We start from the raw sequence: 23795 nt of genomic DNA, 5'->3' as shown, positions 1-23795 counted from the left end.
CAGAATCAGTAGCGAGAGACAATTTGTTATTTATATTCTCACAATAACTTGGTGCCACCAAACGTGAGGCTACTTTTCTAGCCTAACAATTTGTGAATACAGCCTAACAACAGTGAATACAATTTGTCTTGAATGTCTGGGTTCATATAGTAATTATAAGATCATGTGTTTCTATCCACCCTTGCATGCATTCATACATCTCATATGCTTTTTCACATGTACCCCAAAGTGAAGACTTGAAGAGTAGTTTGCTAGACAGTTTGATAGGTTAAATGCATTTGTAACAACTACATTTATGACACGAATGCTAATTCAGCAACAAGACCTTTAAGACTCTGTTTGGCACACTCTTAGCCCAAGGAATCACACCATATATCCTGGGAATACGGGAACAGTCTATCCACATCACATGCATTAGTGCAGTCATTAATAATAAATCATCCCAGAATTAAAGATAGGACAAGGAACATGTGATCTAGCACTGCAGCTTCTTTCTTTATTTTCTTTCCTTCTATTTTATTCCACTTTCCCAGGAAATGAGCGTGTGCTGAACTGAAAGCAGCCGTGCCTGGGGCAGCCAGTTCTGCAGCTTTCTCGTTGTCTCTAGAGTTTTATCCCCAAAGGGGACAGAATCCAAGCTTCAGAGAGGCAAGTTCACCTAGGTAGGTCACAATCCAAACAAGAAAGACTGTCTGTAAACCATTTAAAATGGTTTATACCTGTTCTTTTAGGTACATTATCATATGCGAGTATTCAACAAACAGTAGAAGCTGCGGTCCTTAAATGATGACGACAGAAGCCCTCAGCCAGCATCTTTACCTTTAAATCAAAGTGAGCAATTTTATTGGAGTGAAGGTAATTCACACCATCCAAAATCTGCTTGATGAACCTGGTTGCTTCCTCTTCACTCAAAGACTCCTTCTGTGCCAAGAAGTCGAAAAGTTCTCCTCCAGACACCCTGCAAAACACATCAGGAAATGTCCCGTTACCTACTGCATTGTAAGTCACATAAATTAAACACAAGCACAAAAGCTGAAGTGGGAATAAAGCTCTAAGCAGTTTGGAAGGGCCACCCTTGCAGGCAACACAACAACTGCGTGTCCTGGTCCCAGCTTTGCCAAAACTCCCTTTTAGCTTTTCCTCCCTTGTAAAATGAGTTACCTTCCTCTAACTCAATGATGCTGCAAGGTTTAATTAATCAAGAGTTATAATGGACCAAAAAGAGGTGCATTTTCTGTTGAATTTACAGACATGGTAAAGGACTGCTGTTTTTGTCATCAATAACATGAGGCAAGTAGATCTGCCAGCAAAATCTGGTTCCATTAAACCCTTCTGCCATGACAATCTTCTGCTGCAGACTTTTCCTTGACATATAACCGCCAGGAAAGCAGTCATCCTGTGCTGAGTTTGTATAAATACAGCACATTACAGTAGCTTGGAAAGTACCTTAAAATTGTCTTCCCAAAAAAAGGAAGTGGAGGATTATTGCATACTATTGGGAGTACTCGCATTAAAACCGAGTATCTTCCATATATATTGAGTGCATTATACCTGTTGTTATTTTTCTCTCTTTTATTGAGAGCTAGAGCACTATATCTCTACCTATTTTGAAGCAGGATGCTCCAGTTACTTCATTTGCCATCACCTGCAGCTTTGTTGCTTATAATAACACCCACTTTTGTTGTTCCCAGTTCCCCATTCAAAGGGAGAGCAGAAGTGTGAGGCGGGTCTCAGGGCTCTGATGCATCTACCTCCAGCTGGGCTTGCTGCTCAGAGCACAAGCAACAGATTCGTGGCATCCAAAGCCATGTTAGAAGATGAAGTTTTGGCCCTGTTGTCTGCAATGCACCAGTAAAAACCTGGCAGTTTCAAACGCTTTAAGTTCACACACAGTTGTGACTCGGAGACAAGTCGGATCTCGCTGTTTGGGCAATGCTACCTCTGAACCAGGCATGGCACCGGGGTGACTGCACAGTGATTCCTTACGCTGCCTCTCTCAGCTACAAAACCTGCAGGGAGAAGTCAAGTCAAAGCCAGTGCAAACAAGAAGTCAGTGTGAAAGCCACGAGACCTTGGCCTTGGCTCGTGCTGCTGCTGCGGCTGACAGTTCACAGCACCCACATAGCTAAACACTTTGTGGACAACGTAAGGCAGGACACAAAGCATATTCACCTGTGGAAAAGTCACCTGAGGCTTTAGTTATGATTAAATGGTCAGAAAACAAAAAATAAACTTGAGATGACCCAGGGATACAGCACGATTGCTGCCTGTGTGTTTTTGCTTTTCCTTCCTCCTCCCCTTAGTCACTCAGTCCCAGAGACGCCAGCTGCCTTTTCAGGTGACATCCAGGGTCTCACCCCTGCTTAACAGCTTTCCTTCTGCTCTGGTCACTTCAGGACCCTGGAAACTTTGCCTCTTTTTCCATGGTTGTAGGTTGGTTGAATTGAAACAATCAAAAAAACTAAGAACAACTAAGTACTGCCCTGGGCCAGCCTGGCAATTCTACAGAATTCCACAGAAAAGCAGGAGTTGGTGACACAGGAGGTCGTCTGAGCCAAAAACAGCTGCTAGTCAGAAGCAGAAAGGTCCTTTCTTGTCCCTCAAAGCCTGGCTGCGGAGACCAGCATTTGGCCATCAATATATACTTAAAAATGAGCAGATGCTCCTCATCACTCAAACAGCAGCTGCCAGCAGCCCCATTAATCTCCGGGAATGCTCCCTGGCCTAAACACTGCCTCCCCTGGAAAGCCACTGGTCATTTCATCTCGCTCAGGGATAAAGCCTCGTTGTCCGGACGCCGTACACACAGCAAGGCTGCAGCAGTGCTCTTGGGAACACATGGTGAGCGTAAATTCAGCCCTGCTATCTCTGCATTTCCTGACTTACGAATTCAGAAAAATGCAGTATTTAGTAGGTATCTAAAAATTGCTGGCAAGTGAAAGACCTCAGCATGGCTCCTTGTTCACAGCCATGTAGACCCGTGCCATGGCTTGACAGATCAAGAATGTGTCATCTTCTGCACTCTAAAACTCAGGGTTTGAAACCAGGTGATACTGACTCCAAAGAAGAGCAGCACCGAGTGTCCCCAAATGTCTCCCTCCCTCCCCTGTGTGGCAAATTCCAGTCCTCCCCCTGGCCAGGACTGTACACCCTGACCAGCAAGACTCAGTTTGTCAGAAGACCCACTTCCAGTTCTGGCTCTGTCGAGCACATGACACTGCTTTGTGCAACAACGCCTGGGTTCCTGTGGGCTGTCAGGTGTCCGTAGATGGGACACAACCACCGTGTCACGGCAGGAAAGCTGAGCCACACAAACATACCCGGATGAACACCCGCAGCTCCGGTGCGATCTTGCAAACCTCCCCTTCAACCTCTCCTTTAGAGGCTGAAGTTACCCAGAGAGCAATATCTCCAAGTCACTTTGAATGACGCTGGGTTTCCAGGTCAGGAGGCAGAAATGCTGTTTACAAAGAGCACAGCTCTTTTGGCTGAACCGCAGAGAGGAATTTCTTCTTTAAAAATTAACCTTCGCCTCCCTCTTTACTGTCAGGGCTCTTCTGCATTTAAAAATGGGTGTCTAGAGGCCCTTTATACCCCTTGCCTTGGCCGAGTAGCAAAAACACCTGCACTGCAGGGCACAGGAGGAGCTGGGGGAGCCGCTTCCCAGGGAGCTCAACCCCTTCTCCTGCCAAGGGCAGGGGGGCCCGAGGGTCCCATTCCAGCAGCCTCAGCTCCCTGTCCTGCTCGCCCAGCTGCCCCGGAGGGCAGGCAGCCCCTCACTCACAGCTCGAGGATGAGGACCACGTCCGTCTTGTTCTCGTAGATGTCGTGCAGCTCGATGATGTTGGCGTGCAGGACCTGCTGCAGGATGGTCACCTCCCGCTCGATCTCCTCGCGCCTCACGCCGCGCCGGCTGGCCCGGCTCTGCCGCTTCTTGATGAACTTGGCAGCGTACTCCACGCCAGTGCTTCTGTCTCGGCATTTCTTCACTATAGCAAACTGGCCACTGCGTAATAAAAGCATAAAAAAAAGCATAAAAAGCATAATAAACGCTGAAGCTCTCAGATGAAAGAACTGTTCATCTACAAAGCTTGATCCTGCAAGCCCCCAACAGCAACAACGCTGCCACTCCAGGCTGCTCTCCCGACAGCAGTGAGGACTGAAAGGACACGCAGGCATCAAAGCATCTCCTTGCAGGATAATCTTTCAGGAAGGGGCTCAGGGGGATTGAGGACCCTTTGGAAATGTCGAATTGACCTCCAGTAACCAGTTTATTTTCACAGAAAGTACTGTCCTATTCACAGTTCTGCACTTCCCTGGCAAGCTTGGCTATAAATGTAATCTAAGTGCATGCAGTTCATGCTCTGTCCTTGCTGTCAGGACAAGGAGAGAGAAGTTCCCATCTTATCAGACAGTGGTTTCCAACAGGCACATACCTGTCATTTGCTACTGCAGCTTTCCTTGCTGTGGCTCCTAGATTAAGAAATTCCAGCCCAGTTTTAATAGTTCCTTGCTATCTCCTAAGAGGGGAACATTTGGTGGTCAGATGACTATTTCAGCACATAACGAACGTAGAGGTTGCAGCGTCATGTCAGTGACAGGAACTTTTTGGAATGAGGCCCTTTTTATTGACTTTCTAACAGGGAACTCTGCAGTCCTGCTTTATTTTCCTTTGTGTGAGCCTTTCTGCTTCATCATTCCCTTGAGAGGCACTGTTTGAACGTTACACATATGCTGTCCCCAGAGCCGAGGTTTCCTTCATCTCTACAGCTGCTTTTCAAAAAGACTAATCCAACCGAGTGGTGTCTTAGCAAAATTAAGCAAGAAAAGTGGTAGCTTTTTAGTGGCGGCTAAAACAGGATTTGAGAGGTAAAGACTTTGTGTTAGGCAAGAATACAGGCAGAAGATTTAATTAAGCATACCTTATCTTTCTATTACAAATTTAATTGACTTAAATTTGTAACGCTAAGCAAAGAGGGTAGCAGGCTTGTAGATTTAAATATGTATTAACCCCATGGCTTGATCTGCACAGGTACTAAAATACTCAGTCTGAAGCTATATGAAAACTTGAATGGCTTGAGGTTTCATCATAAACTCTAACTTCCAACTACTCTTTACTAAAAAGAAGTTAGGATAATTTGTTTTTCATTAAATTCATGGAAAATCCCCGTTTGGGTACAAAAACCTCTCCAGCTATTAATTTTCCCGCAGAGCTTCCAAAACCAACTCTAAACTGAACATGTGTGAACACAAGAGAAGCTGGAGTTAACAGAAACCACTGATAATGGTTCTCTGCAACAAAATTAAGCAGACTCTCTGGTGTCCAGCTCAAGCACTTCCAGCTCAAGCACCAACGAGCACCGAGAACACTGGATTTAACACCTTGACATTGGTTTCGGTCACCTGCAACGTGGTGAGGTCGGTCTGCTCCATCCAGAATGAGTCTCCTTCGTTGCTCCTGCACATTCCTCGATAGGAAGGTCTAGTATTTTCTACTACTATTCAATAACCTTTTTTACATAAGGAATAAAATAAACAAAGCTCATTTTTTCAATTACATAGGCCATCTCAGAACCCCTTGGTACCTGATTATCCCTTCGTGACCAATCGTTACTTTACCTGCACACCCACAACCAGCAGTCTGACAGTGCAGACCTGCCCACAGCGGTGCACAGAGCACAGAATCAGGCAGGAGGTTGAACGGGAGCTGCTGGAAAACAAGGAGCTAGTGGGGAAGCTCCACAGCACCGAGCCCAGCTAGTGGGAAACGAGTCTGTCGGCAGCGGGTTGAGGTTGAACCATATTGCCATGGTGCTGAACGAGACCAAAGAACTGGCGACCTGAGTTTACAGCCAATGTCACGGGCTTCAGCCCACGCTTTGCTCTGCTAAAGGGTAGCACGCCTCTTGTGATCACAAAGAGGTAAAATCTGGCAGAGTTTGGCTAAAACTGCTCCTTTGCAAGAGCTGTGTTCCGTTTTGGACTCTTTATATGAAGCCCAGAAACTTCACGTCCATGTGTTCCCATGTTTCCACATGTTTCCCGGTCAGAAAAGGCTCTGGTCGTCAGCAGCTACTTGACAGAACTGCACTGCTGCAAAAACACACAATATCCTCATTTCATTTCCACGACAGAGCAGAAACCAATTTGGAATCTCTGGGTAGTTAGTGTGAGAGGAAGCCCCAGCCAATCCAATAAAATCACAGGGTGGGAAGCACAGCCCTGCTAGAGGAGCAGCTTTGCCAGCCAGCGACTCCCGCATGGCAGGTGCAAAGTCGAACACAAACCCAGGATCCTATCAGCAAAACCAGAGTCTTATCTGCACCCATGTGTCCTCGGACCCGCGGTGACACCCTGGTGTCCAACCACGTTTCACACTGACAAAACAAGGCAATGGGTTCTGCTTTACACCCACAGGCAGCCCCAGTCCCTGCTCCATCTCTGAGCTCTCACTCTGAAAGAGCTGGCAGGTTCTCAGACCCAGAATACAAGCTATTTCCTTTGCCAGGGCATTATAGTCAGCATGCACAGAAAATTTTGATCTTTAATTACTGTGATTTTATCAGCCAGAACCTCTTCATAAGAATCACAAACACACTTGTTAAGTGTTTGCACTTAATGTGTTTACACCGTAGATGCACTGAGCTATCATTGGTACAATATTATGATCTCCAGCTTGGTGAGAAATACAAGTTCCATTGGAGCTTAAATTGTGCGGTGTGCACAGCAACGAGACTCAGAAACTTAATAATATATAATGTGTTTAGTGCTCATTAATGCAAGTGGGTGGTTGGAGCCTGTCTTAAATCTGCAGTGTCAAAGAAATCTCAAACTAAGGCTCTCACTTAGCCCTTGTTTGCTCCCAAAAACTGACACCCACTGACCAAGACAGCCCCCCATGTCAGACACCTCTAATGACACTGGGCTGCTCAAAGGGTCTTTTTTTGTTGCTCATTCTCAGACATATCCTAAACACTTCACAGGAGAGAGGAAGGAACGGATGGGACAGGTTTACTTATCCCTTCAGGAAGCTTTTAATTCATTAATCACACAGGGCATCTAGACTGCAACCATTTGGCGGATCCATTAAGAGGCTGCATTTCTGCCTCCTGATTTTGTCATTACATGTGAACTCCTAGAGATCTTAACAGAATTAAACTCCTGCTTGACAACAACAACAAAAAAAAAGCCTTAAATATTCTGCTAGAAGAGTTCAATCTATAGTGCTGAGAGCTGCTTCTGTAAACACCATGGGCTTCTACTGGACACTCTAGTCCTCTTTAATGGCTCTGTTTTTGTTTGTTTTGAAGAATCAGAGCTTACTTGATCCACAGTATCAAAAGAGGCCTGATACTCCCGTTGCTGTATCTACTTCCTTGACTTCACCCTAGGGACAGATATTTTACCAAAAAGGTTTAGGGAAAAAAAGTATCACTATGCCTGCAGATTACGGGAGCAAACACAAAGTTATTTTTGCATTTATGCTAAACGACCAACAATGCCCACAAAATGACCACGATTTTGAAGAGTTTTGTTTACTTGAAATCCTGCAAAAATAGCAATGACACATCATAGGAATTGCTTTTTTACCCTTTGACATATTTACAGCCTGGACGGTTGCCCACGCTGTCACATTATCCCATCCCTTACATTTTATGGCTTCCCCCCTCCACTCCTCCACCACAGGGAGGAATTCCACCATTCCATGGCAGGGGAATGATGAGATATTCTTGAGCAACCCTCTAAGATCATCACCACAAAGCAGCAGCCATTCCACACGAGCGGCCTAAAGCTTCACAAGGTGGTGAAACCCTGAAGGACACCAAGAAAAAAGAGCTAGCGGGTCAGGAAAGGACGAGCAGCGAGAAGAGGCTTTGAGCAAAAGCTAAAGCAAATATTGCTCTGCTCTGTCCATTAGAAGGGAAAATATTCCCAGAAAAGAAAGCAGAAAGGGACGCGTGCTTTCCTTTTGAGAAAGGAAAGGAGTCGACAGCAGCAAGGAGATCCAGCTCTTGACTTCATTTCACCTCAGGAGCCACGACTAGAAACCAAATGTCACAGCTCAGAGGTTTACATTTGAGATGTGCCTGCTAAAATTCATGTTTTCTCTTATATCAGTGAGACAAAGATGACTTGGGTCCTAACCAGCAGTACTCACAGCACACACAAGATCAGCTCAGAGGCAGCCACGTCTTATCATCTTCTTCCTATCCTTTATTTATTTGCTGTTTCGATCGAAGTTGCTCCCTTTTAAAATCATTTGGGCAGCTGTACTATGCTCTAAGAGACCCCAAAACAGGCCGTTCCTAACTGTGGTAACAGCTTTGGAGCATAAACAACAGGAGCTGCAGCCAAGCAGTTACCATATGATTACGTGCCTCCTGTTCATCCATTATTAATGATAGGATTCATCCTAGCAATGAAGACAACATTATTTGCATTGTTAATGTCATCTAGGAGATCCCTCACTGAGCAAGAACACAAAAAGATGATAATAGTGGGTGGTTTTCGGGTTCATTTTTAGAAACGTGCTTTAGATGAGCACAGATTTGGCTTTTTCTTTTTATTGCTGGGCGGTTCACAGAGGAGAGGAGGTGGGAAGGCCACGGAGAAGAGAGAAACTGGGCAGTCCAGAAGAGCTGGAGAGTTTCCCACTCTTTCTCACGGGTTATTTTTAACGCTGGTGCCGGAGGGTGATGCCCTAGGGCAGAATTTGCCTTGAGTGAACAAGAGAAGAGCAGGCCGCCTATGTGGGATGCCTCAGTGCAGAACAGGGGCTGCACCAAGAGAAAGAGAGTCTTCAAGACCATCTAAGCATGGATCTGCTCCAATATCCATCCTCTCATGATATTCCTCGGCTTATACTCTATATTTATCTATTTCATTCATTTTAAAAAAAAGATCTGTGAAAGGAAGAAGTGTAGGGAAAGGCAAAGGCAGCGAAACACACGCGCACTTGACACTGAAATAGGATTTCAAGGAGTTTCAGGCAAAAGGGACCTGGAAAAGGAGGCTCGTGCTGCAGCATTCTGCCAGGTCATGGCCCCACATGAGCCTGGACAATTTATCTTGGAAAAGACTTGCAAGGATCCGAGGCTGCTCCCTCCAAGTGATTTTAATGGTAATTATGATCCTACGTACTTGATGGGAGAAAACACTTCAGTTTTTTTTTTTTGGTTTCATTTCCCAAGGTCTGCGAAATGCAGAGTACTACTGGAAAAAGCAAAGGAAACTACAAGTAGCGAGCAAACAACTCTTCATTTTATGTCTTTAAGCCACATTACAACCACTCATTTTAGTCACTAGGGATTTCAGCAGAATACATTAGGAGGATGAAAGCTAAAATCCAACCGAACGGCATCTCAACCACTCCCTTAACTGCCCATATGCACCTGCAGCCTACCCTGGATGCAACACATTCCCACTAACCAGGAACCTGCATTCACACTGGAGCAGCTGCATCTTTGGCTGGAATTCCTTGGGTCTCCAGTTTGGGAGCAGCTCCAAAGCTGTACAGCCAGGCCAGGGACACGCACAGAGCAAAACACAACAAGATTTCTACTCTTTTTTTTTTAAATTTTCCAACTTGATTGGTGCTATAAACATCTCTTACTCCCTCGGGGTTTTCCTTTCAATCTGCAGGAGGTGCAGACGGGTAAAGCCTCAGCTCCTCCTCTGCCCATTGCCAGGGAGGGCAAACAGCCCTTCACGGCATCAAACAACAACAGGCACAGGGCAGTGCTGGTACTGACACCTTGGGCTTTGTCGTGTCAGAGCGAAGAGTCTCCTAAATCACCGTGCGCACAACCAACCCCTTGGAAGGGGAATGGGGCTGGCCCTTCTGCTCCTCTTTTGTGTGTTTTGTTGCTGTTTTGAGTGAGGTTACGCTGAGCTTCCTCGTGCAGAGCAGGTCCCGCTCCTCTAAAGATAGAGGCTGAGTTAAGCAGCTATGGTTGGCACGCCAGCCAGCTGGCTCCAGTGTCATATCATCACGCTGCACACACGGGGCCTTGAAGGAGACTCTGCAAACCACAGGCTTTCACACAAAGCACAGAGGAGGGCAACAACAACCGGACACAACTGTAAAAACACGTATTTTTACTCTGAATTGGTCCTCTAAGAGAACATCCTCAAAAGATAAAAGGGGCCTGCAGCGTTACAGGTACTTACGTCTCTTGATCAAGGGTCATCAGAAACTGATAAGCGCCCTGTTATCACAGACCTCAGTAAAAGCATAAGGAAAAATCTGTTCAAATTGAGCGATTTTCTCACTTTCCTTTAATGAACAAGCTACAAAACAGGCTATGCAGACGGCACTGAAGCCCCCAAAGACTGCAATATAGGAGCCTGGAGAGCAGCTTCCAGACAAGGAGTATGATAAGTCTTATAATACTTTGGCTTTCTTGGTAGTTTGGGGAGGGATGTTGATCCCCAGGGCAGGCATCAATCCTCTGTTTATTCCTAAAAAGAATAAATCCCTTAAGACTTTCTACTGCTAGTAACATCACTTGTGAAATTTATGGCAAGTGTTAAAATGCTTCTGTGGCTTCAAAAATGCTTTAAACGTCCCTTAACTTCAAAATGTGACCTGCAGGACACAAACACTGCAATTAGCTGGAGAATATTCCAGGCACAGCCTCAGACCAGGAACACGGTCCCTCTGCGCCCACTAAGGCTGGATCAGAGCTCAGACCCGCCTGCGGTTCCGCACAGTATCGGATGCTAGCAAGGTCAATCACCCAAAGGAAAACTCACGTTTGGGAGGGATCCTGTTCAACCTGCTGCTTCTGCAGCACTGAGGAAAAGCAAAAACCCGCCGGTCCTGGGCTTTGCTCCCTCGGAAAGCTGGGGTTGCCTCAGGCAAGTTATTTACCTAGGTGCCGTACAGCGACGTCCTGTCAAAAGGCAACTGCATCTGTGTGACAGGGCTGGGAGGGTCTGACTTGTGTTTCTATCAAAAGCTGAACACGTAACTCTGACTTAAGGCTGTTTTTTTACAAGAGAGCAGGGTGAAGGTTTCATTCTCACAGCAACCTTTCCTGCTGCCTTAAAAGGTCTATAAATTTAAAAGCAAGACTTGAGCAGAACAGGGATGCACATGGGACCCTGCCACAGAAATAATAATCCACTCAGGATAGGAGCTCACTTTTTCTAATATAAAGGGCTTAAAATTTGAACAAAAAGCCATGAAAGCTGTATTTGAATTCTTTGTATTTACCTCTGTATTTGCCTGTGTATTTGTATGCTTTCCTCACGCTCCAGACCTCTAGCTGTAGGAACAGCAGCACACAGAGCTTGCAATAACATTAACACAAGCATGGCCTGTCAGCCACTAAAATGAGATCAAAACTCAGGCCTGACCAGATTCAAAGCAATGTTACTTACTGGCAACTTCTTCTGGCAATTTGCTATTACAAGCCCTATCCCAAACGTGGGCAGACTGATGCAACTTGCACACGTGGCTGCCTGGGTGCCAGAGCGTGGCTTGCAGGGCTAATTTTAGGCTTTACTGGACACTGCAAGTTGGCCAGTTGTTGTCACTGCTCCTTCGCTAATTGGATGATAAAGGACATTGGGTCCCTTGACAGCAGGAGTGCCCCGTGTTCTCCAAGCCGAGAGACAATATGATATCTGGAAGCCTGAAAATAGCTGTATATTTATCTTTCCTGACAGTAACAAGCAGTCGAGTGCATGTCACGTACCTCACAGGCCAAGCTGGCTTCACCTTCCATCAGCATCACGCTGTGCATCCACTAGTGACCGAGCACCAGGCATCTCCCACCTTGTTCGTGAGTAAACCAGACCAACAGCAGCACAAGAATCCTAAAAATCTGGAACTCTCAGGTGCTTAACGCTCTTGTCGTGCAGGTTTGAGTCAACACAGCCCTGGGAACAGTGTCAGGCTGACCTGGGGACAGGACCTGTAGCTCCAAGGGGCTGGTGCCGAGCGCGGGCTTCACGGGTTATTTGGTTCAAGCAAAGATCAGTGATCAGCAACTACAGCTGTTGCTTTTATAGAAGCAGTTTGTTAATGGCAAGTTCTTGCCACTGCTGGATATAATGAGGACTGCGACCTTATCACTAAGATCCTCTTGCCTTGATCTTTTTCTCTCAGCTCTTCCCTGAAAAAAAAGAAGATTCCAGTAATTTTATCCTTTAAACACTGCACTTCTGCCAGCTCTCTCAGCAAAGCCCTTAAGAATTCTTACTTGATACCTTTCTCCCAAAGCCTCAAGCCATTCTCCTCCCAAATTTAAGCCTTTGGAGCAATTTTTCTGCTGCACGACCTGCATTTCGTCCTGCTCAGCACCCTCCTCCCCACATCCCCACATCTCAACACCAGCTCCACTCGCTACCACTCACAGGGCCCATCAGGAAACGGTCCAACCAAGGAAAGGGCCACACAAGGCTCACAAGCATAAAAGCCTTTTCCTGGAAGCTTTTTGTACAAAGTGCATGATCCCAGCCATAAAAAGCTGGAGGCTCTAAGGGGACTATAACTACGCTTTTCAGCAGGTTTTCTGTTTTATGAGTATAGACACCACAGACTCAACCTGACTAGTGATTCCTGGTAAGGCACTGTAAAATAAAACAGTATTTGCTATGGCAGTGACTACCTTGTATGTCCAACAGCACAGTATTTACTAAGAAAATAGTGATAATGATAGAAAACATTAGAAAAGAAACCCTAGCATGGAAGAATCATACAAGTGCAGCGTCTTCCTGCTTTTGTAAGGCAGAAAAAACAAAATTCTCACTTAAAAAGCCCCAAAGTTTTAATGTTTTTACTATTCTGCTAATGCATCCTTCAACTTCATAAACTTTTTTTCGATGAAACTGTGACAAATGTCACTATTTCCTGTGTTTGCGCTGCCAATAAAAAGTGAAAAGTGGCAAAAGGCTAGTGCCGTGGCTACTGCAGCAGTGCTGCACTGTGACAGAACGCTCTAAACCTTCACTTATCAATAGTATTTTACAGGAATTTTGCTTGGCTGCTGAAAAGCAGATAAATTCTCTGTTTTACTTGCAAAACACGCAAGTAAATCCAGGTCACAAAATACTATAGCTGTCTTTGAGCCTTTCGAGCAAGATTATCATAGGGGTATCACTGGTTTCTTAGCACAGCCCTGTGAGAGAGATGGGAAAAAATGTTCATGTTGTGACAGGTGACTAGTGATTTAATTTCAGTGTCACCAAAGGCCTGGGTGGTACCAAGGTTATTTCTAACCTTAATGTGACAGTGACTGCAGTGCTAGCTGGGTGTTAAACCTGACTGGATGTGTTACCCTATGGAGAGGAAAAAACTGAAAAGTGACTTTTTGTGGTAAATAACCCTTACTTTAATACTTAACTTTAATACTTAGGGGAGTGCTGAGCACCTCTGGGCAGATGCTGCATCTGACAACATCAGCGTCTGCAGCACCATGGACCCGCATGCTGAATCCATCCAAAGCAGACCTATCTTGGGCAGAACAGACCCAACAGCGCGGGGAAAATGACTCAAACAGAAGGATCCACTTTACTGGACTAAGCAAGAAGTAAACAAAGCATCTGAGACGTAAACGAAGATTTATTAAACCTTGTGTTTCTGAACAGTGCTCTGCCTTAGGAGCAGCTATGGACCAAGTGATGCTCTATCTGCATAACAGGCAATTAATGCCTTAATGACCGCCTGGCTTCCCCAGCCCTAGTTTAAAAGGAGCTGTGGCACCTGCTGAGTCACCGTGGCACTTTGGGAGGCTGTTTGGTGCTTTCTGGAAGCCTCCTCACACACAGCTACAGGCAACGTGGCCCACACGAGCTCCTGAGGCTGCAGGAGCAGAGGGTCCGCAGGGACACGGCACCAGCGCCGCAATTCCAGCCAGTCCCCAACAGCCCAGCCAGCCCTGGCTGCACAGCAGTAAAATGTGCACGCTCCAAATTCTCCCTGCTTATCACACGTCGGTTTTAGATCCAATATCAGCTCTCGCAGCCGTCGTGAGCAGAGTCCAGAGAGCGAGGGAAGGTCAGAGCTGACTCAAGCTTAGCAGGAAGGGCTCGTTTGATAAGCTGTTCCTGCTGCCCTGTGGAGCAACACCCGCGCGTCCGCAACACGCACGCGGAAGGTGAGAGCCCTGGGCTTTGGGATTGAAAGGTACAACATGTTTAAACTGCCCTTGAAAAAGGCTTCTGATCCCCCCCAAGCCAACGCGCCCGCGCTGGGGGCAGTCAAATGTCTCATTGCCTTCAAATGAGATTGGAGGGGTTCGGAAAGGTTGAGTGGGGGCTACCTGAGCTAGATTAATCCTGGCCATCAGACAGGCACCTAGAAGATGCCAGTAATTTAATTTGTCCAGTGGTGACGGCACTGTTGTCGTTCTACTCACAGTTATCCACATGGCAAGCTGGGAGGGAACACTGCAGATTATTCCCACAGCAGCCCCCAGCAGCTTTCTACTGCAATGGAAACCAAGAAAAGAAAAGTTCCTCTTCTCTTTTTAAAGAAATAGCAAGGCAAAGATTAGAATTAGATCCAATCTGCTCCAGTTAAAGCCATTCCTCTGCAGAATTTCAGCTCCGAGTGCTTCTCCTGAGGCTGCATAGCCAGGGTCACACTGCCAGTGACAACGTGGGCTGAGCAGATGCACTGAGACCATTTCCATCACTCAATTCTAGTAACAGGCTCAAAAACAAAGTGGGGCTTTGCTATCAGGTACCAACCAAGACGAGTTCTTAGTTACTGAGCAATTTCATTACTTAAAATAATTCTTAAAAGCCACAATATTATCTGTACTTTTGTCATAAAACAAACATTTTAGGTAGAGATAATTGAGAGAATACTGAAAACTAGCAGAGGAATCTACTTAAATGGGAAAAAATGAAGACCAGTTTGCTGAAAAGAGTGTAAACATCTAAAAGGAGTGACTGTGTCAGATGGCTGATGAAAATCTGTTTTGTGAACCAAGTACCAGATGCCAAAAATGTTTCAAGAGAAGATTCAATATTCAAACACATGGCATGGAAAATTATAGTAACAATAAGCATTAACAGAGGTGCTGGGTAGAAATCTATAAAGTTACACTTTGCATCAAAAGCAAAGATCTGTTAAGTACCCCTGTATGCACTGCAGAAAAAAATCCAAGGCTCTTTTTCCAGTTTAAGAGAACTAGCTCCAAGCACAGATGAAGAGAGCTAGGCCTGATGCCTGGCAAAGCCCAGCACTGAATGATCTCTGTAAGGAAAGACAAAATAAAATAGCAGGCGAGGATGTTACGTGATGTGTGCTAAGGGTGACTCGGCTGTTGTAATCACATCCCTCTGTTTGCCAGAGTGCACGAAGCTGGATGACATTTTTTATGATGCATTTCCAAGTTCCTCCCCTGTAAAGAACAGCTCACTTATCTCTGCTTTTCCTTTTCGTTACGCAAGTGAAATATTTATTAGTGACGACGCTGTCAGAGCCAACTCCAGGGCCACCAAGGAAGCTGTGGCTTCCTTGTGTTCTTCAAGGTGCATCTCATCTTTTTGACATGTGGTTAGAGGGGCAGCCACTCCTGCAACTGCCTTGTCTCGGGGCTTCTCTCAGGCAAAAAGGCTCTAATAGGTTTCTGGCACAGAACTTGGTCAAAATTAAAAATAGTTATTTAAGGCACAGTTTGCCGTTACTTGGCTAAAAATGACGTTTCAAACAAAAATGACATCTGAGGAGGAATACATTTTGAAAACACCCTATGAATTTTTTTTTTTTTTGAAATGTCCATTTTTGATCAAGAACTTGAGGAATTTGACTGCCAGAAAACAGCGCGATGTCTCCCAAGAGTGACAGCACCAAGTGCCTGGGAGGGCTGCATAAAGCCCTCCCAAGCTGTGCAATGTGCCGTCTTTGGGAGAAAAGCATCATCTTTCTGTAAAACATCTGCAGGCAATCATTACTCGATGCTTAATTGCATTCTAGCTCCTGTAGACTACGAGCCTGAACAGTACACCTGAGGACTCTAAAATTCTAATATTCATGGAGCATATTCATCTCTCCTTTCTCCATCCATTTCTCTTTGCAATAAGGACAAAAGGGTAAAGCCCCTTAGAGCTTGGCCCTTTACAGAGTTTTCTCCCACGGCTGCAGCATTCGGAAAGCGAAGCCTCTCCTTGCAAATCCCAAACAGCAGGGCCTTGGGAGCTGCAAATCAGGCAGGCAACGCAGAGCACCAACATCCTCTGCTGCTCCTTGGAAAGTCTCATGGGCACCAGCACTTGCCCCATGACAAATGCAATGAAAAGCACAGGGGTTTTCTGCTGTGGTTGTATCTACATCTCCCCGTGACCTTTTACCATGCTGGCGAGGAGCAGCAGTAACTCTCAGCTACAGAGTCCAAGTAGAAGAATAAACAAACAAACTTCATACCGAGCTTCAAAGCCCAAGCTCTACGTGCACTCTGACAGGGATGCCATAACTCTAACCTGTGCCAATTTTCCCCTCAGACATTGAGAAATTCAAAGCTGAGTTTTTAGCTAGCATGTACTCACTCACATTCTTAGGCCAAGTTAAGTTTTCTAAACTCACCCTTATCTCTTCATAAATTTTGATTTTTAAAAAAAAAGTAATATTTCAACATTATAGTTATAAGTTGTACTGTAGATCTCAAAAGGGTTAATTTTATTTTTCCACATTGACATTTGCTAACTTGACCCAAGAGGCTCCTCCTATTCTTAGGTCCCCTCTTAGCTATTGCTAAAGAACCTCAGTCCCCACAGACTGCAGACATACAAACCACCCGATCCTATCTTGTAGGAAGTCACTTTAAAAGCGCATATATTGTTGTAAGATGATGTGTTAAGATACGATCTGGTCAAGGAGTTCACAAATGAGCCCGTGCAGCATGTGGGGCAGCTGGGTCTGAGCAGCCTGTGCTCACTGGGATTGTGCACAGTGGCAGGAGAGGCACCAGCCACATCACAGCCTTGCACGGGAGCCTCTACAGCACAGAGAAGGACTCCCCTTCCCCAGGGCTGTGCAAAGATATTCAAACAAATACATCAAACACCTTCCAGATGCTGGAAGAGCATCAGTGGGATCCTGCATTTTATCTGTTGGCTGAACCTCAGCTGGAACACACATCAGCCCTGAATTAAAGTTTTGTTTTCAGGAAGTCAAGACAGACTCAGAAGCAATGAACAGGGCAGACACTTCACAGATAGCTTGAAAATCCCTTTGTTTAGTGGCTTTTGTTGCCAGAGTCATGATAAATGAATCTTTTAACCTACCTGGTCCTGTCTGCACTAACAACTTGTGGAAAACATAATGAAAGTAATGAAAGGCATCTATAGGCTTCAAGGGTGTCACAGCCAGCACTGGAAAAAAATCTGGTGTTCGAGTCACCACTACCCATTGTGTTATAATGTCTCTTCCAAAAAGCAAGCGTTTGTCACATGCCTTAAAGCAGCAGAGAGACGGAGTGCTTAGAAACACAATGACAGAGTACACAAAGGAGTACTTAGAGATACAATAATGTCAAAAAAACGCATTTAACACACAGCTAAAAAACTCTGGATTCCATATCTGGGGGTATTGAATAAGGTTAGTCGAGAATCACAGCACTACCAAGCAGAAGGCAAAGGATTTCTATACACTAAAGCGCCAGACCTTTATTCCCTCCGTCTCACCCACTTCTCACAGCATATTTTTTCCTCTTGCAAATCCGCCCATCAAGGGCACTGACCATTCCTCGAGTCTAGGAAAAACCAGGCAGCCCTCAGACTGCTTCCAACCTTGCTCTGCTGTTGACCAGAACAGGGTTGCAGATGTGAAGAGAGGCTGTCTGCACACTAGCCCTCTCTCGCACTCCGCACGGCTCCTCTTTCCTTCGTCACCCTCAAGGAATTGGGAGTGTAACCCGGCCTGAGGTTTTCTTTTCCTTCATATTGCAAAATATGAATGCCTAATAGCCTAAACACAACATCTGCTCGGTTCAAGCTGCGAAAGGCCAAGGACTATACACTGCTGCAGCTGTCCCAGCTACAGAATGTCTCAGCTCACTCATCCCCGTGCCCCATGATCTGGGTGTCCCTGCTTGAGCAGGAGGTTGGACTAGATGATCTCTAGAGGTCCCTTCCAACCTCAACCATCCTGTGGTTCTGTGATGAGCCACCTTTGCATCATACCTGGCTTTCAGCTCGTCTCTCTGCTGATCCACCGGCCCCCAGCATCTCAAGCACCACAAGTACAACTCAGCAAAACGCTCTGCTGACATCTCCCTACATTTACTTTCTACCAGCATTTCAGTGCGCACAGAGATGTTTTCATTCACCAAACTTCCCTCCTCCACCCCCAGGTGTGCACACACATGACATTCCTTCAGGGCTCGCTTTTGTCAGGTTTTCACTTGCATGCCGATATTCTCAGGGTCAAGCTTTAGCAGAAAGAAACCAGTTATGGAAAATGTAACAACTAAGGCCTTCCTGGGAGGGGAAAGGAATGAAAAAAAAAAATAAACATCCCTCTTACGAAGAAATAGTCTTAACAATTCTAGCAATGAAATAGCTGAGGATTAAAAAAAATGGCAGGGAAACAGCTTCAACTGAAGTGTTTTAATACAACTAAATTATCAGCCCTTGAAAAAGGGTAATTACACATATAGAGCCATTTAGCAGAACCAACTGCTAGATGTTTGGCAAGAAGCCAGCATGTGTATAGGCCTAATTTGGCTATTTGCATATTAAAAAGAAAATCATAAAAGGCTTGAACACTGAATGGGAACAGTCAACCCTCACCCAGAGCACTGTGTGCTGCTAAGTGACTGGGGGAGCCCTGCCTCACCCAGGCCATGCACCCAGCAGTGTGTCTGAGCAGGTGCTTATAGTTAAGCATAATAATAGACCACTAACTTCAACCAGAATTGATATTTGTAGGTAAGTCTCCAGGGATTAAAAGCTGTACACAGACATTATTCAGTCCAGATGAAATCCTGATCTATGAATCTTTTCAGGAATGCATACACAGTGTTTTGCAGGCAGACACGAACACATCCATGCTCCCAGGGGCTGAGCAGCACCATGCAAAAAAAGTAAAGCCAAAGAGCTGTGTCTGTGATCCTGGCCACAGTGCTACAGCTTCCTAGCTGCTCCAGACAACACACAGGCCAACTCGGTATAAAGCACAGACACAGCTGACTTCTCTCCACCAAAGACCACATAAACACACCTTTTGTTGTCCCAGTTGTGAGATGAGAAGCAGGAATAATGGCTAGTACAGTTAAACTAAAACAACTTGAAAAAGCATCTTCTGTAGTGATGCGCTTCTACTGTTTTATATTAATTCAGGATATAACGCAGAGCAGATCTCACGTCACTGTTTTAGGATGCTGCAAACATCCCTACATGTCAGCTTTTAGAACAGTGATGGTGTCATCCATGCAAACTTACCTGCCCAGCTCTTCTCCGATCTCATAAACATCCTCCACCTTCTGTTGCTTGAACAAAGCCATATTTGGACTCTTCACTGATGCACAAAGGTGATGCACCTGGATCTATAAGAAAGAGAAAGACATTCAGCAACACCTTCCAATTGAGAGAGAATCAGCAAAGCCTTTCTGATGTAACTACTTTGGCTCCACTGCAGCTCATCCATGGCCAAAGCTACTAATTCAGCAGGCTCTCCCAAACAGTATCCAAATCTGGAAAAAAGGAAAAAACAAGGGAAAAAAAAAGGGAAAAAACAAGGGAAAAAACAAGGGAAAAAAAAGGAAAAAACAAGGGAAAAAAAGGGGGAAAAAAAAGGAAAAAAAAAAGAAAAAAAAGAGGGTTCCTGCTCCTCAAAGTACCTGAGCACATAATTCATCAGAAGCACAGAACAAGCCTAAAAGGAAGGTATAACTTAATTGGCATGGGATCCAAAAGCATTTGCACTACACCAGAAAAGGAGCTGCTATGAAAGTTAGCATTAGAGGCTGCTTCATCAGCGGGCAGAGCACATGCCCGGAGGAGCACGACACAAGTTCCTTTTTCTCACTTGGGGCTCCCTTTATGAAACCCAGCGGTGGGACTGCAAAAGGAAGCTCCAACTACTGCTGCAAAATAGAGCACTACGATTTTATCTCTGGGGTTTTCAGGGCAACACCTTTCAGATGACAAAAATCAGCAGCCGCGTTCATTTGTTGCATGTATTGCACTGTATAACAGTGACATTTGCTTCTTTAGCATAATCATTGAAGGTGAAGTCTGTGGGGTCTGGAAGGACAGGCCTTATATTGGTACATTTTGTAATCGAGCAGGACTTTATATCGGCCCATAGTGACCACCACCAGCTGACTGTGTCCTCAAGGCTGCTTTCTGCACCAAGCAGGTCACCGTATAAAAGCACCCCACAAGACCTGCAAAGCAGAGAAGGAGAGTGCTGCAGAGAGAGAACTGCTTTTTCCTGCTAGAGTCAGTGGTCTCCTTTAGGAAACTGCTATTGTGTAAGAAGAAAAAATACCAGGCCTGAAATACAAGCGTAAATACAAGAAAAAAAAAGATTTTATTTAACTATGCCCAAGTGTAACATCCTCTATACCAGTGATTATCAACTCACTTTCCACTCGGTATTTTTCCCAGTTTTGGGCAATCTGGGTGGCCCAGCAACTGCTGTTCTTGAAGAGGAAGATCAGACCCTACTCCTCGAGATGCCCCTCCACAGCAGCACACATCACCCTGGCAGAATGCATTTCAACACAATGTCCTGCTGAGCAGTTTGCAACATATTTGTCGTTTCCTACGCTGACAAACACTAGAATGATCCCAAACAAAAGCCACTCTAGTAGACAGAAAGGAGTATAGTAGCTATAGGGCCTCTAACACCATGATAAAACCTAACTAGTTGAGCCATAAAAAGCTCAGTGACCAACTCTGCAACCACAGGCATTAAGTGCTTTAGGATCACTGACATGAAGCAGGGCATCTCGGAGCTTTTTGTGCTATATTAAATTGATACGGTTTTCTTAGCAGTTGTTCAGAGCAGGATTCTCTAAAGCACCGGTACAGGCCTAGCTCAACACACACAATCTTCAGGAAAAGCAAGCTAAATACAACGCCCAACCTTTCCAACCCCCCCCATGTTACCTCGGGCTGATCTGCAAACTGAAGTTTTGAGTGCAAAAGTCAGCTAAGGGAAAATGCCCACGTACCAAGAGACACCGCTGAGACTCGCCCAGAGACTACGGCTCCCGCAAAGCGACTACTCCCTTCAGCAGAATTCAAGGTACAGAGCTATAAATAACAGCAACGCAAACACACCCAAGAAAAATCAGTCTCCTAAGGAAGAATCAGGTTGTCATTCAGAGGGGAAAGTTAAGAAAATAATTTGAGAAGCGGGAAAATTGCTTGTGATCTCTGTGAGAGTATGGCCAGTTTGCAGCAGATCAATGAGTCTACTTATCCTCCAGCACCCGCTGAAGCAGGTGCTGCCCACTTCTGCAGATCCACAAAATCCCCACGGTATTTTCTCGCAAATAACCAGCCCCCCGGCTGATCTTTTAAGCCCTGGTCTGCACAGGTTGAAGGAGGAAGCCCCTGGGGAGCCGTTCAGGCAATGGCAGCCCAGGGCTTCGCCGTGGAGCACCAAACACCAACCTGCTCGGCAGCGCCCGGAGCCTCCGGTCGCAGCCTGGTGCTGCTGGTGCCTCCTGTGCCCGTCGCTCCGTGTCACCCAACACGGCCCTGCGCTCCCACAGCCTCTGCGGATACTTCTTCCTGGCTGCCACCCAGCAGCCACCGGAGCAGATGCCCAAAATAGACCTCACACTCGGCGACCCCAGACAATCGTCGTTAGCAAACGCGCAGCAGAAAGGGGGCAATGGCACAATAAAAATGACCTTTGCGCGATGAGAATCCATCTGAAATGGAAATGCCATTCACAGGCATAAAGACAACGGCCCAGATATCGTATCAGAGCGAGGAAGCCAGAAAGACTTGAACTGTGATGGCTTGTTGGACTCTGTTTGCAGGTACACAGCACAGATATCCCAAAGCATGATTATACCCAAGGAAGGAGGAGAGATTTAGTGTTTTTCTCTTTAATCAGATAAACATTTCCATAGGCTGCTCAGACTGAATTAGAGGTTTGACTCATTCAGACAAACGAATCGCACATTCCTGAAAAACAGTAATAATCGACGTAACTTTTTGATACCCTATTTTTACGTTCACAACTCTGAGATGTGTAACCAACCACTACTCCAGCAAAACAACTCAGGGCTATGTCAATCACACGAGGTCTGCACCAGCACCCACTAAAACAGGAAGATAGGGGGAAATCAGCCCCAGTGACTGCTGGATCAGACTACTTTAAAAAGTCTTTGAACTATTTTAAAGTTCTCGCCATGAACATCCCAGGTCTTTCCCTCCACCATCACACGTTGGGATCAGCTCTCCTCTCTCAGCCTGTTTGCTCCAGGATTCCCAGTGTTGAGTATTTCAAGATGAAGATCAGCACAGGCTGGCCATGCTCTGCATTCGTGTTACTTGGTTTCCATAAACGCTCACCACACAGTCCCACCTCTTGGCTCCCGCACGCCAGCCCCTTTACCCACCATCCCAAACATCCCACTAATCCCATGCAAACAATTTACCTACAGCCAAGCGTCAAAGCTGCAGCAAAACCAGAAGCTCAACACTGACCTCCCGGATCCCAGTTTCAGGCACCAGAAACATTTCCTGCTTAAATCATTTTGCATTCTTAAATTCTGTCATGCCATAAATCAGAACTTATCTGCCCTAAGATTTCCCAGCATGACTTAAGCAGTGAATTTAAACATCGTATTTACTACAGTCTGATCCCCAGATGCAGATGGTAGATGAAGATGCTGTTACTTTCTTACTGCAGCTTGTACTGTGGGGAAAGGAGACTAATCTAAGGAGTTCGCTCTTTAGAGGAGGGTGACAGAATCCCCTCTAAGAGGAGTTAAGATTTCACCCTTTTAGAAGCGGTTTCTTACGTAGTTCACATTAAACTGCCACGATCAAGTTATCTGATGAGCAACGACGAGTTGAACCCACAATAAACATCCCCCCCGCTGCGGAGGGAGAGGAGCATTATGGAAACCGGAGAGGGGGACGAGGCATTGGGATGTTTTCCTGAGGTGCCGGCGGAGCGATGCCGCTCGCGGGCGCGCGGCTCTGCCCTGCTCCGCTCTCCCCTCGGGCAGGTTTCCGCACCGCTGCGCCGAGCTGAACGCCAGAATGGACCAACGCTAGGGACAACCCCCCATCAATCCCCTTTTAATGCAGGAAAATGTCCACAGCTTGGAGCCCGCCGTCCCAGATTAGCGCTTTGAAGGAGAAGGAAACGAACTGCAACAATTTTGTCTCTCTTTCTGGTGTTTTAGGCTGTAGCTGGAGGGATCTCACATGAAAGGCACCTTTTGCCTTCGCACCCCGACCAAACTTCCTCCTCCTCCTCTTTTAGTATTTTTTGATTCTAGAAAACACTAACACTTTCAACAGCAAGGGAAGGCAGGTACCCCTCAGCCTCTGCTTTTAAATGACAAAAAGGAAAAAGCAGGTAGAAAGTTACACTCACCCAAGCCAAACTTTACCTTCGCGTGAGGCTTCTCCCGTCAGGAGGCAGCGGCAAGCCGCGCTCTCCAGGCGAGCCCGGCGGCTACCGGGACCTCCACAGGGACTCCCGCACCCCGCTATGGAGGCGCCACCCGGGGCGCCCCCGCGCTCGGCACCTGCCGCGGCGGCCCGGCGGGCTCGGGCCCTAAGAACCGCGCGGCCGGCGCCGCTTCCCGCCCGGCCCCGCCGCCCCGGAGCGCGAGGGCCGCGGGCACCGGCGGCTCCGC

General features: G+C 46.2%; 1 protein-coding gene across 1 annotated transcript in view; it reads right to left on the bottom strand.

Annotated features, from left to right (window-relative positions):
• DAPK2 (death associated protein kinase 2) overlaps positions 1-20138 on the bottom strand; it is a 30167-nt gene extending 10029 nt beyond the window's left edge. The window contains 5 exon segments of the mRNA XM_026038627.1: positions 820-958; positions 3785-4006; positions 17876-17891; positions 19395-19502; positions 20093-20138. Coding sequence (XP_025894412.1) covers positions 820-958; positions 3785-4006; positions 17876-17891; positions 19395-19502; positions 20093-20135 — 528 coding nt within the window. The 5' untranslated portion in view covers positions 20136-20138.
• Between the last annotated feature and the right edge of the window lie 3657 nt (positions 20139-23795).

The sequence above is a fragment of the Nothoprocta perdicaria genome, unplaced genomic scaffold, assembly GCF_003342845.1.
Source record: "Nothoprocta perdicaria isolate Ctin4 unplaced genomic scaffold, notPer1 scaffold_214, whole genome shotgun sequence".
Classification (NCBI taxonomy): domain Eukaryota; kingdom Metazoa; phylum Chordata; class Aves; order Tinamiformes; family Tinamidae; genus Nothoprocta; species Nothoprocta perdicaria.
The sequence above is the reverse complement of the archived record's forward strand: the minus strand, read 5'-3'. Positions and strand labels throughout refer to the sequence as shown.